At 36.6% G+C, this 17,585-nt stretch overlaps 1 protein-coding gene across 1 annotated transcript in view; it reads left to right on the plus strand.

Annotated features, from left to right (window-relative positions):
* Positions 1–1,974: 1,974 nt before the first annotated feature.
* Positions 1,975–17,585, plus strand: part of LOC145764827 (uncharacterized) — a 34,675-nt gene continuing 19,064 nt past the window's right edge. Inside the window, exons 1-21 of the mRNA XM_082576505.1 lie at positions 1,975–2,063; positions 2,533–2,619; positions 3,771–3,873; positions 4,280–4,362; positions 4,921–5,050; positions 5,482–5,601; positions 6,190–6,373; positions 6,584–6,770; positions 6,957–7,118; positions 7,835–8,119; positions 8,352–8,477; positions 8,614–8,660; positions 8,816–8,913; positions 9,518–9,581; positions 10,058–10,095; positions 12,040–12,116; positions 13,832–13,963; positions 15,374–15,562; positions 15,745–15,841; positions 16,360–16,508; positions 17,015–17,318. Coding sequence (XP_082432631.1) covers positions 2,013–2,063; positions 2,533–2,619; positions 3,771–3,873; positions 4,280–4,362; positions 4,921–5,050; positions 5,482–5,601; positions 6,190–6,373; positions 6,584–6,770; positions 6,957–7,118; positions 7,835–8,119; positions 8,352–8,477; positions 8,614–8,660; positions 8,816–8,913; positions 9,518–9,581; positions 10,058–10,095; positions 12,040–12,116; positions 13,832–13,963; positions 15,374–15,562; positions 15,745–15,841; positions 16,360–16,508; positions 17,015–17,318 — 2,713 coding nt within the window. The 5' untranslated portion in view covers positions 1,975–2,012. The remainder of the gene's footprint in view (positions 2,064–2,532; positions 2,620–3,770; positions 3,874–4,279; positions 4,363–4,920; positions 5,051–5,481; positions 5,602–6,189; positions 6,374–6,583; positions 6,771–6,956; positions 7,119–7,834; positions 8,120–8,351; positions 8,478–8,613; positions 8,661–8,815; positions 8,914–9,517; positions 9,582–10,057; positions 10,096–12,039; positions 12,117–13,831; positions 13,964–15,373; positions 15,563–15,744; positions 15,842–16,359; positions 16,509–17,014; positions 17,319–17,585) is intronic.

Genomic DNA, 17,585 nt, shown 5'->3' on the forward strand with positions numbered 1-17,585 from the left:
AAACTTGGACACTCACTAGCATGAACAGTTTTGTTTTCTAACTAAGGAACTGTTCAGTTTTTATTTCTGACCAATCACAACAAAAAATAATATTATGTCAAGCATAGCAGAGGTCTAGAAAAAGGTAGAAACGGCAAAAACGCGAATTTTGTGACGTGTTAAGCAGCTTCGTGGAGTGTTGTGTGAAGCTTAGCAACTTGGGTGGACAAACGTCAAAGATTGATCACTGGATTGTCTGAAGAAGAATGTCGGAAGAAGATTTGGCATAACTGCCTGCAATCACACTAAAGCAAGGAATGCTGTTCAAAATGCTGGTGCATATAGGCCTACATTCTAAATGCATCATTTTATTAAAACTGGTCAAAAACAGACTGAGGCGAAGTGCTTTTTTCATTGAAACAACAATTTGACCTAATAAGCATATAATTTGTTATAAACTGAAGATAATTAATTTCATGGTTTGAAGTAGCTATAAATTTGAAAATTTTAGGTCAATGTTGGCTAATTGAATATATTGATGGTGTATTTTTATACAGTAGGCCTAGTAGGCTAATGCAATTGATTTGAAATTTGTATAAATTGATCCAAATCTCTTGTAGCCTATATGAAGTAACTTTAAAAAGTCAGTTTAGTTTGCTTTAATTTTTGACCATTGCAGGGACAACAACCTGCAAGGTAAAAGCAACAAAATGTAAACTTTAAGTTTGCACGGTTGCTACACCAGACCAATAAACAAGAGAATAGCCTACATTTTCTAATTCCAATAAAATTCACAGTGAAATTTTACGTACAGGCTTATGAATTTTTTGTCTGCTCAGATAGAATCTAAACAAAATACCGATTTCAATGAATATATGGATTTGCAGCGCAGCCAGGAAAAACACTGAGACATGTTTATTGTTTAACCTGCACATTGGATTCACAAACAAAAATTAGCCTACGGTATTTTAAGTAGGCTATTCCTTGCCATAATATAGCCCGCTGTGTCTTGACGAGATAATCATGGAAATGTTGAATATTTGCGTGTTCAATCTAGAAAAAGGGTACAATAAATGGCTCAATGGTTAAATACATTTGGTGGCTCAAAATCTTTACAGTCAAACTAAAAAAGTCCTTGAAAACCTTCCAAAAAAAGAAAAAAAATGTCCTATGATGACGTCAAACCATTAAAATCGCCTTGACAATCTTCGATGCTTTCCACTCGCGGTTCGTGCACATCTGATTTTTCTCAGCAGCCAAAGGTGTAAAGTTCAGACTATTAATTTACACTACTGTGGTGCTTAGAGGTATCTGTTTACATTGCCCATCTTGTTTTAAGCCTTGTGTCTGTATGGTATCATATTTCTTGTTTGATCAATTTATACTTGAATGTCAATGGAAAGAGATCAGATGTGTGAATACTTGCAAGCTATGTTTAGGCCCAGGTCATTGCTAGCACTAATATATAATGCTGCGGTATCGCAACGACTCGCAATTTTATGTTTTTGAATTATTAAGTTTTAGGTATCAAGATTAGACCTACATATGAAAATTCAGATAGCCTACCGGTACTGTAGCAATCCAATACTACTGCAAGATCTTTGTAAATGTATTCTACTTCTAGGTTGCCGTATCTTTAATATGCTTACTGCAACCTATGCAAACCTATAATAGTATAGGCTACGCTAATGTAAACTAGCATGCATAAATATTAATGAAAATTATGATACTAAAAATTATCAGGAATTGTTAGAGCTAGATTTTGTCATATTCAATCTCTGAAGCTTTATGGTTGCCTTTATACAATATCAACTACAACAAAATAAGAAGCTCAAAGCAAGGCATCTTTATTAACTAAAGCTACTACAGTCCATTCTCATTAATAGGTCCCCAGGATGGTAGAGGTCATTTAAATTCTGCATTTGTATTACAGTAGAGTTTTTTGTTTAAAGCCCGCAAATTGTAACAATGGTTAAAGTTGAACTTTTATTTACCACCTGGTTGTAGTCTACATTTTATTTAATATCAAAATCATGGCAAGCTCATCTGTACCTCTGTCTTTGCTTGCTAAAGGGATTGGTCAGGTAAGAAAATTATTATAAAATGTGTAAAGTTCAGCATCATGCTTTTTTATTACCGACCATCAAAACAAACAAAAAATCATTTGTCATAACATAGCAGCCTGCTATTAGCAGGGGTCTGGAAAAAGGTAGAAGCGGCAATAATCGAATGTTAGTGTGCTCAAGATAGAAATGATTTTTCAAATACATAGGCCTACAAGTATTTTGGCACGGTTGCAACAAGAAAAAAGTTGGTAATCTAAGTGGAATTTTATCTGATTTTTATGGTTAATGATACTATACCACACTGTAGGCTAAACTCTTAGTAGCCTATCATCTGTAAAAGTTTAATCTATTGTTTATGCTCCATTCTTCTTTGTTCATTATGAAACTCACTTTAATATTATGTTTCACAACCATAAACTGTCAATAAGGTTTGTAGAGTAGTTTATGTCTTTTAACATGTAATTTTTAATGCCTATTTATCTACTAGCTCTCCAAGAATGGCCATGAAAGATTGGATGTTTATTTAGAACCAGAAGATTACTACAATCTCGAGTCAAAATATGAACAATATCAGGTGACTAAGTGCTTTAAACTATTTAAAGTTTCACAATTAACATAATTTTCTCTCGCAACTGACCTTGGTATAACAATTAAGTAATAAATGTTTTTCGTTGATTGCTTGAGACGCATTAACTGTGGGGTAGTGAAAGCCATTGACCCTTGGCTATCGATTAGATAAACTTAGAGCATATTGATTGCTCACAAGAACAACAAAATAAAAAATTAGATCATTTCCATACTGACACAGTCTCATGCCTAAGAATGTAGTATTTCTGTAGTTGTTTCTGTATCATTAGCAACACTTTTGTTAATTCTTTTCATTTAAGCTACTTTCAACAATTAGCATAGCCTATATATTGTAGATCTGTTCCATGTGTCCACCTCAAAAGCCAATAGATACATACATAATATCACAGTTTAAATACTTAGAATTTACCTGAAACAGTCATTTATGTAGGCTATCCAGTTTGAATGCATTCAAGGCAAACCTTGATGGTCACTGGAGCAGTGATCCATTGAGCTTTGCTTTGATGTGGTAGTCTGGTGGTGTGGTGGTCTTATCATCTGAGTTTATCTAGAACTTTTGTGCTGTAAAAATTAGATTGTTTTGCGAAGGTTATCAGAGTTAATGCACTGTTTATTGGTTCTGAAAGTGTACCTGTTAAAAGGAGTTAATATAGCAAGTGTGGTATGCTGGCTGCTACAGTAAAATAATGAAAAGGCATCTCTGTGCTTACAAAATCAAACATATTGTTATAAAATAGCATAACATACTGTATAACTAACCTAGCTTATTTCAAAAGAAAAGCTTGAAGCCTGTGTTACCAGTACGGTACCTCATACTTTTTCCTCTTAGTAGGCACTGGTAGCTATACATTAAGTGATTAATTTCTTAAGCATAGTAGCCTACTAGCCTAGTATTAATCATATATATCATTTGCACACTAATGCTTATTTGTGGTAAAGATACGAAAACCAATTTTAGCTTCAAGAATATCATGAGACACTGACATTCAATTTCTACTTTCAATTTGTACTTAGGATAATGAACTCAAATCTGTAGAATAGTTATTTCTGCTCTTACTAACTACAATTTTGTCAGTGTTAATTGCATCACTTTGCCATAATGTGTCACTTTCATTAAACCCGCGCGCTTCATTCTAGTTGCAGGCTCTTCGGCGTGAAGCTGCTCGAACAAACGCGAGTGAAATAGCGACCAATGGACAGAATAACATTCCTCTACACAAAACGTTTCTAACAAGAAAAGGTGAATAACTGTTCGATTGTTCCTGCTTCCTAGGCTACATAGCTTTAGTCTACTGTAAGCAGTGGCGGATCCAGGGGGAAGGAGGGGATCTCTCTCCCCCAAAAACTCAGAAAACTAACTTTCTTTACGATACATTTGCAAAGTTGCATTAATGTAAACCTACATATTATTTTGTTTTGTTGGAATCGCTTCCTCCCCTTAATGCTACTTGCTGGACTGCCCCAGACTGTAAATTGCTTTTTCAGTTTTTTTTTTGTAGCTGTATAAGGGTTAACAGTTAGTTTGTTTGATCTTTTTACCCTGTGTGGATTCTTGGTAGGCAATAGCCAATAGCTCTTTTTACTCACATTCCTCAAAGACAAATGCGTTGACCTGGTCGTACAATAGCTTACGTTTTGTCACATAGGTGCGTTGTTACTTTTCTCTGAAGAACTTGCCAAGAAAGCGCTCGAAGAAGAACGAAGTCGTCATGAGGCGAAAATACAAAAGGTTTTTAAATTAAGACGTAAATAGTTGGATGGCCTGGTCAATCTAATCAAAAAATAAGGAGGCCAAAATAAAAGTAGCGTAGTAACTTCGTTTTCAGCAGACGTTTCGAAAACTGGGCTGTTTTCATCATCATCATCATCGGCCATGTCTGGATAAGGCCTGCCTTGATTTTCCTCAACGATCGATGTCGATGGTCTATTGTAATACTAATATAATACTAAATTCTAATACTAATCTAATACTAAATACTAATACTAATCTAATACTTAATCTAAATCTAATACTAAATTCTATTCGAATTCAAGCTTAACTGAAGATGATCTAGCTGCTAGCTGATGAAAATCGATGTTTAGTTTGTGATTTAACTGACTCGTGTGAAAATAAATTCGTTTGTATTACAAGACATGTAACCGAGTCGTTCATATCAAGCATTGTAGTGGGTGTGACACCTGTCAGAATTGTAGTGGGTGTGACACCTGTCAGAAGATCATTCTCTTGATCATAATATTTATATGACGCAATCATGTCCACAATAAAACTTAAATTGTCATTTTTAAGGATGTGGATTTAAAATCACCAAGAAACGTAGCAACCCAGGACAAGAGTGAAACTGATCCGATCCGCACCTGCAATGACTTGAGTTGGGCGATCTTAAGTTACGGCAACAAACCAGACTACAGGAAAAAAGGTAAATTCACCACTCCGTTAAGTTGAATAGGTTGTAGTGGTTTCATAGTTAAAACTAAAGCACATTTTACAAATCTACAACGTAAAAATGGTACTTTTGTAATGAGATTGTGTGACGCCTTCAATCACATGCGTTAAATCTTACCAAAGAGAAAGTCTCACGGAATAAAGATTATGGCGCTGAGTGTCTGGAACTTTACAAAGAAGTTGGGCAGGTTGCCAAAGTTCATGGGGCAGTTTGCAAGAAACACAGACATATTTCTATTCTAGATTCGAACCCAGGCTTCTAGGTGTACGTTCAAAAGCGTAGGAGAGGCTAACCCTAACTTCTTTTTTGATACATCATATTCTTTATGACTTGCTGTCTGTTTGGACAATGGACACAGTCAGGCGTCTATTATTACGTCATACCTAATAGTTGGTTGCTCATAGGAAATGAATTGTATCTTCGCTTCATTCACGAACCGAAAGGAAATGTGCCAGAGAGAAGGATAAGGCCAGGATTCAGCCCCAAACGCTACATCTCAACTTGGTCGAGACACTGGGACGAAGGTTGGAAAACCTATAGTAGGCTAACATATTTATGCTGACTCAGCATATCTACAGCTCATTCAACCATAGCTTTTACTATGAATGCAGCGCTACGTAATTGCTGTCAGGCTATATTATCATTATGAGTCTAATGGTTATAAATCAATAGGTTACAAATCAATAGCGTATAAAAACCTATTGATTTGTTTTCTTAGTGATTTCTTTTTGTGTTAGGTGGATCGCCCATTTGAGGAAGTGTGTCAGTGTCATAGTACCAGATTGCCTTTTCCAGTTAGTTTTTCCCAATTTTGATCTAATGGTTACATTTATAGTTTCATATGTTCAATATTCAAGGCTATAGCCATGCTGCTACGTCATGAGGGGTAACCAATTTGCAGGAGGGTAACAAAATTAAGAACATATACATGCATGAACCCTAATAGTAGTGCTTTGTAGTGCCATCAGCGTTACTTCACAAGGTGACGGGTTTTCAAGGCGGCTTTACTCCTACGTCAGGCCAAGTCAATAATTTTCAAACCGGTAATACTTTCTCGTATAAAGTTTTAAGAATAAAATGTTTAAAAAAGTTGTACGTTGTATCTGTCTCAGGAATGCTTCAGAAACTTCGGTCCGGTGGAATGATATCCGATAAAACTCTCTATCGTCAGAATCCACTGCTTCCCCATCTGTACAAATACGCCACTTATAATTTGTCGGCCAGACCACCACCTTATCGGGTCACTAAGAACATGTTGTTGGCTCCAGGAAATGTCCCTTCTTACGAGTTTTACAGGTTTGTTCGCTGCTAAAACGTTTCAGTTAAGAGTTCTTCTGTTGTAGAGTTTTCACTGCAACAGTCCAAAGAAGCAATAAAAGTTTCTTTACATTGTTTTTGCATACTGGACCTTGTATAATATTTTATGTTAGGTTTCCATCAGAATGTTGGAACTTCTGCGTATCTTTTTCCCTCTGATATAATTTTACGTTTGTTTGTTGTGTTTAGGGTCAAGGGTCATTCAGAGTCAGTGGCCTCTCTTGGGTCAGCAAGTAGGGCGCCCCCTCCTTCTCAGCTTGAACCTTCCCCTTCTGAAGTCGCCCCATTAGGAGGCATACAAGCTGTGAAATATCACGAGTCTGGAGAAATCCAGGAAGTAACTTATTCGGAATTGAAACCCCAAGAAAAGCAAGAGGTAGGCTAATAGTAATTAAGATCGTTTTCAATATTTCCTCGTTTACAACAAAAGACTTTAGATTCGGGTTTGCTTCAGTGCTGAAAATAGCTATAGGATAGCCTTATCATATAACCATAAACAAGAAAATTATTTGATGTACTCACTACTCAATGTCCCATAACCCGAAATTTTCTCTTCAAACAGATTCTTGCCGAACTTCTCGTAGCAGCACATGAGCACCAGCAGCACATCCGGGACACCCTCGAGCTTGTCCTATCCAGTAAGCGTGTGAGAGAGGGTAGCGACAGAGAGGGATCATCTTCAGCCGCAAGTGAACTAATGGCTGACATGCAGAGAGCCATACTGGTAATAATGTTTGTCAAGTTAGCAATATAATTGTGTTAGATTAGAGCTACGTTTGATAAAGTTTATCGTGTCTAGGATTATTTCTGATTTTAAAGATTGGGATTAGTGAACGGGAAAACAAGGAAGCTGATCTTTGTGACCATTTTCAAGCATGTTAAGTGTCTTCTCAATATTGAATCACTTGCCTTCAACGGGTGCCGAACCGACAGTCCTTGGAGCGTAGAACACACATCAGGATAAAGTGTGATCATGGCCACCTAAAGATACGGCCTGATTTGTCACATTTTGCAGAAATTTCCAGGTTTTTCTAACTTTGGGCGAACGTTTAAATAAATTTTTCTAAAAATTAGATTTTTAGGCTTTCTTTACTGTTTTCCCCACATGCCACAATAGGTTTTAACATCCTCACATGTTGAAAAACAAAGAAAGTTTGATTTTGTAGATTTTAGTCAGACTGTTAATTTTTCAATAACAGTCTGATTTTGCGTTTTTCAACTTACTTTTTCTCATTTGCTACTGCTTCCCCAAGGCAACAAAAAAGTTTTATGTCATTAGGAAACCGCAAAAAGTAAAAACATCTCAAAAAATGTCAGTCAAGCACTAGCAGTAGCTGTAATCAAAATTTGCAAAATGTGACAAATCAGGCCGCATCTCCAGGTGGCCATGGTGTGATTTTGCACAAAAGTAATATTTCCACTTTTTGTTGACTTATTTAGAGTCTTGTGGAATCTCCCGTTCGGCAACAGATGAAGGAGAGACAGCGCTTGGTACAGGAGCAAGAAGAGAAGATGAAGGAACGAAAGAGACAGCAGGAGTTGAAAGAAGAGAAAAGACAAAAGCGAAGACAAGAAAGGAAAGCTCAGAAAGCTGCCGAACAGGCTTTGGCCAAGAAAGCAGCAGTAGAAGCTCAGGCGAGGAGGGCTGCTGAGAAAGCGGCCAAACTAAAGGAACAGTCTCCTCCGGAACGGAAGAAAAAGGAGACACCCCCGGAACCTGATGAGGTAATGGCTTACTTTTTTGGTGAAACCTGTATTGTAATAAAAATTCTAGTTTTATTATATTGTTTCCTAAGCATTTGTTAAACTACTTTTTTCACATGTGTCATCAAGATACCGTTGAATTATTGTTTTTTTGACGTTTTATTTGCGTAGAAAATTTAGTCTCTATACAAAAGACGATCTGAGTGTAATCAATTCGACATCTTTATGATTTGTCTTCCTATCTTTTGTTAAGAAACTAATTGATCCTAAAGAAGAGGAGCGTCAGATGAAAGAAGAGAGACGACGCAAACGAAAGGAAGATAGAGAAAATCGAAGAAAAATGAGAGAGAAGAAGGTTTTGGAGGAGAAGGCAGCGATGGTAAAATATATGTTTTTATTCCGTGTTAAACTTTTTTGAAACTTGGATTTTGTCAATTACTTATTTCCAAAGTCAAAAACAAGCTTGTACAAAGCTAGATATGATATTTTACCGCATCTTCTTTTGTATTTTGTAGGAGATGGAAGCAGAAGAATTGGCTTCTAAACAAAAAGAAGCTCAAAGGTTTGGCTTTTTGTATTATAAAAAAACATGTTGCTTGTTATGTGGCTGCTACCAGAATACAGTGTTTGAATAAAAATTGTTTTTCTCTTCTGTGTGACGTCACAAGAGGAAGTGATGTAACAATCTATTGCATTGCATAACGCGGACACCTCCAGACCTCCTTCACGGGATGAACAACGTCATGATGAAGAGCATCAACGTAGGAGACATGGAAGACACAGACATCTTCCTGAAGATTCAACTCTAGCTCAAGGTAGGACATAGAAAAGTCAAACTTAATAGGAAAGCAATAATCTAATAATATCGAAACTTAATGCGATTGTATGTCTGCTTGAGGCGAAGATACAAAGGGTTTTAATTTGGAAACAAAATGGTTGGAGCGCCTGGTCAATCTAGTCCCAAAATGAAGGCAGCCTACCAAACTCATTTTCAGAAAACGTTTTGAAACCCGACTAGTGATAACTAAAGTTGCATCTAAACAAATTGAAAATTTTAAAGATTTGCTTGAAGTTAACTGTTCGTTTTCCACCGTTTGAAACTACGTGCTTTGAAAAGTTCCTGAGTTTTTCGTATGTGAAAATAGCGAAACATTATAAAGGGTAGATTTCTATTACAAATAAAGTACTTGATTCGGCAGTACTTTTCGTGATCAAAGCCAGCAGTCTATTCACAACATTGTTTTTGAAATGCACGTTTATCAAAAAAATGAAAAGCATTGCATGTCAGATTAATTTAACTTTATAATGGCTAAAGTGAGTGACTTTTTTTGTAGAAAAGATTTCAAGTGTCTTTGATTATATAATTCGTTGTCTTAAATTTCCAAATTGTAAAATCTTAAGTATTATTGTTATTATCAGACGAAAGAAAACATAAAAGCGACCGAAAGCACAGAAGAAAGTCTGAAAAAGAATCCATCCGAAGGTACTGAAGATATATATTTTTCCTTAAAGTTTTACTTGATGAATTCATCATCATTATGTTCCTTCCTCGTATTGAGGGTTGGATACAATGCGCCATTGTTCTCGACCATGAGCTGTTCGTACTGCATTTTCATAAATTCAAATATTGATGAATTATCTTGTGATTAGTTAATGGCATTGCAGTTTCTTAACATCGGCAAGGTGTGTTTGTCCAACATAAAGTTTCTCATAATGTTTTGTAAGTTTTTTTTAAAACAACAATCACGCACTTCAAACAGCTAACTCAGTAACCGAACTTTCATCAAGAGGTCTGAATCGTTTTTGAAAATTTACAAAACTGCCATCAATGAGCTAAAAGATATCAAAACAGAGAAAACGTGCATTTTAGTGACCAACCAATGAACTTAAGTGATTTTATTGAGTCTAAAAATGCAGTCTTTTAAAAGACGATGTTGATATCAAGTTCATGCATTGCAGTCAACAAGACGTTGAAGTCGCACCGAAGATCCCACCTGGTGAGTCCCACCTTAACTTATCATTGTTGTGTTATTTAACTAGAAGCAAAAGCTCTTTTAACATTGTCCATGCTGAATTGATGTAATCTCTGAAAACAGCTTATACATTTTAGCTGTATGAAGTGTTTCCCAAAATATTTAAATCCTTGAACAAGCGCCTACAGCCGTTAATTCGTCATAGCACATGACTAGGGAACTGTGTTCCGAAAGCTAGTGCAGTCCGCTATTACCACAGCGAAACAGCAGCATCAGGCTAAAACAGATCGTTAACATCTACATTGTGAAGTAGGCTAAGCAACGATCATGCTGCTAAAAGCGAAACTCAATCTATTGCTTAAAATATTGTGGTTTACCCTAGTAGAGTCATGCAAAAGCAAATACATTGTGATATTGTGATCTGATTTTGTTATTACTTTAAAGTTCTAAACGAAATAATTTGCGATACGGTACGTCTGAAGTAGAAAGAACTTTGAAGTGTTTCCATCAAAGTTTTTGAATAACATGTCGCCCTCTTGTCTTTTCGCCACAGCCGTCTTTAGATTTAAAGAGAGTGTATACTAAACATTGTCAAACGACGCACATCGTATTTTAAAGCTTTATGACGCCATTTAAATCCTTTTCATTCTTTCAATTTTTAGTTGTTTATTCTGTTTTAGGCTAAACACTGTCAATGAAAATTGCTTCAAATTGAGAAAACGCTGAAACTTTTAGCTTCATTAGTTTTAGTTTTGCATTGATTCAAAGGTGAAAGACGTTGAAACTATGTTGTAAGTTGTACCCCAGTTAACCTAGAAAGGAAACCTATCCACAAAACATGATATGCCAATGTGCTGCTTCCTAACCCTTCAGTTGCCAAAACAATAGCACAATAGAATTTTGCTTGAATACCTCGTTTCTATTGTTTTTCACTTCAGTTCATTTTGTGACGTCCAATTCCCTCACAAACGCCCTAGAAGATTTCGCTAAGTGCCTATTATGACAATAGGCACATAGATTAATCGGACGATAGTTCTACATAATAGATTAAACGCGTGTATTTTCTTTTGTTTTAACTTGATTCAATGTCCTTCAAAGTCCACAGTTATTCTCATATTGTTTCACAGTTTTATCATCACTCAACGTTCACGATGTTTTTACGTTAAAGTACGCAAGACTACTACTAGAAGTCTTGCGTAATTGTAATTATGTTATCTGTTACATTGAAGCAAATCGCTTAATTGATGTAAATGGAAGTAATTATAGTTGTGATTAAGTAATGTCTTGTGTTTGATGTGACAGAAAGATCCGTCGTTTTGAGTTTAATTCAACGTCTATAAATGTTGACTCATGAAACAAAAAAATTAATTTTGTTATTTGAGTGCAGAAGTGTACAAATTAGTTTGCGATGATTTGATAACAGCCGACAATGGATTGGCTTTTTCAGATGTGAATAGTTAACGCTGGAAATAATACAAATGCGATGTGGTAGGCTTTTGAAGCGCAGCAGTCAAAGTTAACTTCATACTGCTTTTTTTGGTACTGTTGTCATATACATCCACTGCATTATGTGTCTCTGAATTATCAAATGCACGAGACCATAATACTGTACTGTATATATCAATATTGAATAAGTGCTGCGCTTGATGATTGCTAGGCCACCTCAGATAGCATGACTTAGCCAGTTTAGATTTCTATAATAATAAATAATGATATATATATACAATATACATGTACATTATACAATGTACATAATATATAGTGATATCATGCCAAAAAGATGCTAATTGCCAATGACGATGCTAAACATATCAAATTAAGAATGCGCCATTACTGCCAAACTCTTGAGCAGTCTGTTTCAGTTTAGTATGTGCTTATCAACTTCTTATTCAAACATTATTCTCAGTGAATTCCAATTATTTGCAAATGCAAAATAGATTGCCTTAACGTTGCATAACGTTCTTGCAGAAGCTTATCAAGCTGAAGGACACCATGGTAACGACATATACGCCATTGTGCCCCAAGATGGTTTCACAGAGATTAAAGTGAGTTGACTGAGAAAGCAATAACAATTAGTTATGAATTTACGTTGATTTAAGGTTAGATGGACTAACAAATGTATTGACACAGTAATAAAATTCCCAAGACAACAGTGAAAAGTTTTGAAATGTCAAAGCTCACAGTTCCGAGAACTTTGTTTCTGTTAGCCACAGCAATTCATGTTAAATCTTTTGCGGTTTTTGTCGGTCTTACCTCATCTGGTGTTCTCAGAAATAAATGTTTTTTCTTCTGTCGGTCAGTAAGTCGTGTTCACCTATTTTCTTGTTGTCGGATTTGTATATAAATGTTTTAACAACAAGTAAAACTATCGTTTTAACGTCTAGTGAAGTTGACGGCAACCTTTGCTGTATACAGGGTGCAAATCAGTCCTTTTTTGCATTGATTCTAGACGTTGAATCAATGCAAAAAAAGAATGATTTGCTGGCTGGGTATGCGGTAGAGAAGGTAGCAATGATTCGATGCTTGATTTTGTTGAAAGATCGTAAAAATGCAGCCACTGACTTTAACAGTTAGAAACAATGCTGAGTTATTCACTTGGTACTTTGACAAACCATCCAAGACGCCAAATTCGTAATATAAATTTTTCATCGTTGCAAACCGCAAAACGTAAGATTACAATCTTACGTACGATTACATTCAACGTACAATTACAATCTTACGTACGATTGCATTCAACGTACGATTACATTCTTACGTACGATTACATTCAACGTACGATTATATTCTTACGTACGATTACATTCAACGTACGATTACATTCTTAGCAATCTAAAGGCTGTTGTCAAAACATTTGAACACTGGGTTTTCGACATTGGATTCAAAAGTCAAGTACTTTTGAGGAGTAAACGCTTGTTTTTTTATTTATAATTCAAGATAAGAACGCGAGTAGAGTTTCTTTCGTAACCGCTACAGCTATTCTCTACTTGTTCCCGCTATAACGAATTGCCACGAAATTAGTAGAGTAGGCCACTCCGCTTTCGATGTTTCTGTGCTACAAAGTAACGTGTGGAAATTAATTAACTAAAACAGCAGTTGTACCCACAAAGGTGAAGTTGGGCTCTAACATTTGTGCCAAAAAATGATAAACTCTAACATTTCGACTCTGAAAGTACCAAAATCCATACAGTCGATTCCACACTACTGGTTGCAGCCCAGGAATAACTTTGTTTCGAGTAATTGAAAGTACAGTACCGCTATAATTACAACAATAAGGATTAGAAAATCAAACTCACAGTTAATAACCTGATAAATTACTCTGATTTCGTTTACAGCAAATCCGAATCCAGTTACAGTATTATCTTAACATGAAACATTTTTGCAAAGTTTTTGTGAACTTTTTTTTACTATAAATTTTCTAGAACCGAAGAAATGGAATTGACGATACTGATATTTCTTGGAATAACTTGGTTGCTTATTTTGTTGAGTAGTCAGCTTAAAAATATGTTACGCTTTATTTATATTACATTAATTGAAGATCTAGTTTTGTGAAAAGCAAAATGTGATTACTTTCTTAGAATACGTTTACCAGTATAAGATGCAAAGGAGGTCTTGATTCACTTCCGAAGCATTGTACAAATTATAAAATTAGTCATTTTAATACTATCTAAAATTTGCTTACTAAGTTAGTTGAATAATTGCGTGTTTACTCTAAAGGTGTATGGATAATTGCATGTCTAATCTTTAATAACTTTCTAACCAGCATGCTAACCGAAAAGGCTCTAAACATCAACGCGTGCATGCGGGGATGGGCCCTGGGGCGCCCACCCAGGTCCCCACAAACACCCCAGCGGTGGATATGAGAGTACTCGCTCGGCCGCCACCCAATCAAGGGGTAGGTTGTGGATTAAGTGAACTGATGCGATGTGTATGTACAAGTCATTTATTTGGCAAATACATATTGTTTGCTATTGTCTAGGTCCTCTAGGAGCATAGTTTTTACTACAAATATGGCAAAACGCCATAATTAATTATTATTATTACTTCGATCCTTTTTCTTGATATCCTTTTCAACACGTGGACCTACATAACAACAATGAATGTTAACAATGCTACAAAAGTGCTCAATGCCAAGCAAAAAATCCAAGCAGAGCAAATTACATCAAATTTAGTTACTATTTTCTAATAACCTAGACAATAGACATACATAGATAGTAGATACACTGCTTGCATGTATTAACCTGTTTGCAAAGTTGAAAGGTTCTTTAAAACTTAAAAATAGAAATAATAAAATAAGAAATTTTACAAACAGCGTTTTAAAGAGTGAATATATGCACGTATACGATTTTGTTATATACAAAGCGTCGAAGAGTTTAATACTACTACTTGCTTTCGATAAACGAACACGGTCCACCTGTTTCTTTTTCTGGTCATTCTTTACTGAATGTTCTTGTAACGACGCAGGTCTTGTGGACACAGATTTTGTGACGACACAGGTCTTGTGACGACACAGGTCTTGTGACGACACAGTTCTTGTAACGACACAGGTCTTGTGACGACATAGGTCTTGTAACGACTCAGGTCTTGTGACGACACAGGTCTTGTAACGACACAGGTCTTGTATCGACACAGTTCTTGTAACGACACAGGTCTTGTGACGACACAGGTCTTGTAACGACTCAGGTCTTGTGACGACACAGGTCTTGTGACGACACAGGTCTTGTAACGACACAGGTCTTGTAACGACACAGGTCTTGTATCGACACAGTTCTTGTAACGACACAGGTCTTGTGACGACACAGGTCTTGTAACGACTCAGGTCTTGTGACGACACAGGTCTTGTGACGACACAGGTCTTGTAACGACTCAGGTCTTGTGACGACACAGGTCTTGTAACGACACAGGTCTTGTGACGACACAGTTCTTGTAACGACACAGGTCTTGTGACGACACAGGTCTTGTAACGACTCAGGTCTTGTGACGACACAGGTCTTGTGACGACACAGGTCTTGTGACGACACAGTTCTTGTAACGACACAGGTCTTGTGACGACATAGGTCTTGTAACGACTCAGGTCTTGTGACGACACAGGTCTTGTGACGACATAGGTCTTGTAACGACTCAGGTCTTGTGACGACACAGGTCTTGTAACGACACAGGTCTTGTGACGACACAGGTCTTGTGACGACACAGATATTGTAACGACAAAGGTCTTGTGACGACACAGGTCTTGTGACGACACAGGTCTTGTAACGACATAGGTCTTGTAACGACAATATATATAAAACATCTTATAACGACATAGGTTGAATATGATGAAGTGATTCTTCTGGAGCCATTGAAAGGACGCAGGCGGAGGAGCCACGCTTCCTCCATTGAAGAAGGTCATGGTGTAGTTTCTTTAGAAAAACGTGAAATCTTGAAAGAAGTTTCCAAATTCTCTCCTCCCGCTCCAAGATCAGCCGCATCCAGTCACTCTTCGGCAGCTAAACAGGCAACTGTCTTTTATAACATTTTTTCAGTAGTTTAGGAGCTGAATAGAATTTACAATATTTCTTTACTTTGTTGTTCAAAAAAATATCTTCTTCCCGAAAACCAAATTTTATTTATACTTTTCTTTTAACCACCTTTTACAATGTTTTTGTAACTTAGTTCTTGACATTATATTTGTCTTAGGTTGTTTTTGCACCAGAGTTGCCAAATGACGATACAGCTTCAGTCAAGCAACGCGGTAGCTTCTATGGTGGACGAATGCCGATTACCAGCAACCTAGGCAAGTCTCTTTCTATTTGTAGTTGCAGTGATGCAATAACGTCATGTCACTTGCATATTATTTAGTTTTTTCTTTTTATAAATCTATATTTTTCTCTGCAGGCGGCTCCAATTTGGTTCTTATAACAGGCTGCAAAAATTTAAATTGTCTAACCTTATAAAGTGAATAAGATCATGTAAAAGCAGCGGTTGAGAACTATGTGACATGAATTAGTGGTGCGATACTGATGAGCTCAGCTTCATGGGCGAAACACATGTCTATCGCTGTCAATTCTTGCTACACTCGACTGCCGAGAAACATAAGATCATGCAGGTTCTGTAACTCGTACAGTTTGTAGATAAAAACTTTCGCCACCATAAAAACGCCTTATTCAGTGTTTGGGGAGGAGGGCCAGTAAATCGCTTGTGTAAAAATATACAAATCAACCTGTAAATTGAACCATTTATTCTCATTTTTTCTTTACGTCATTTAGCAATTATCTTGTCAGTTATGATGCAATAAAATACATTGTCTTTCAGTGAAGCAAACCCTCTCTGACAAAGTATCCATCTTATCGGGAGGGAACGATTCGAGATCAATGGAAGATGTTAGGAATTATCCGAGTTCGAAGTCACAGCCTGATCATTCCAGTGTTGCGAGAAAAAGTTATAAAAGCAGCGAAGATCAGGTGCAATTTTCTGACAAATTATTTAAGTTTGGTTGAAAATTGTTTTCTTTGAGTAAAAGTAGAAAACATTTTGTACTTGGGCACAGCAAAATAAGGAAAGTGAAATGTTGCTTTGTTGTTATCTCTATTGTGCATGTGTTTGTCTGAAAATCTTGTTTTCCATCACGTTTCAAACGTGGTTACATTAAGCAGAAAAGAATAAACGTCATTTCTTTGTCTTCGGTGAAAAGTTGGATCTGTTGTATCACAAACACACAAATTGATAATTTTGTACAATATGTACTGTTGTGTTTATAAACAATGTATTTGCGCAAATGTTTATATCATATCATTTTGTTTTTTATCATTAACGCGCCCCGAATGAAAAATATACTACCAGCTACGAAAGTCGGTATAGGTCTGCCAGCACGTCAACGAACGGGAAAATTTGTCAATGTGTCACTCATCAGGTTCACTTTTTAAATCTTTCAACTCTGCGGTGTAACTGCATGCTGTATTTTATTAAGGTTTCTGAAAAGGTCCCTTCTCTCGTCCACTCTTCCATCGTGCCTTCTATTGGAATCGAACCCGCGACCCCTCTGGCTGTCATTCAGAAATCTGTCTCACCTTTTCAACAATCGGTCCTCTCCAGCCACCACACTGTACCTGGTACACAGTACCTCAGCCCTTCCGCTTCCATTCCCGGAAGTCACAAGTCTTTCGGTGGGAAATTAGGATCAGAAAGAAACGATCAAGCCTCAGATAAGGAACAATCTTTTGGCGGCAGCGATGCAGGAAGATCGTCAAAGAAATCACCATCCAAAAAAAGCGGTAAGAATACGTCACATTACAGGAAAATGAAATATCTTCTGACAGGTGTCAAACCCACAACAATGCTTGATATGAACGACTCGGTTACATGTCTTGTAATGCAAAGGAATTTATTCTCACGCGAGTCAGTTCAATCATTTATGATTGAACTGTCTCGTGTGAGAATAAACTCCTTTGCGTCACATTACAGTTTTCATTATTTCATCCATTATTTTTCTATTCTTGTCTTTCTCTTTTTGATGAAAAAAAAATAGGATGATGTCTCTC

Source organism: Aplidium turbinatum, chromosome 2 (assembly GCF_918807975.1).
Source record: "Aplidium turbinatum chromosome 2, kaAplTurb1.1, whole genome shotgun sequence".
NCBI lineage: Eukaryota > Metazoa > Chordata > Ascidiacea > Aplousobranchia > Polyclinidae > Aplidium > Aplidium turbinatum.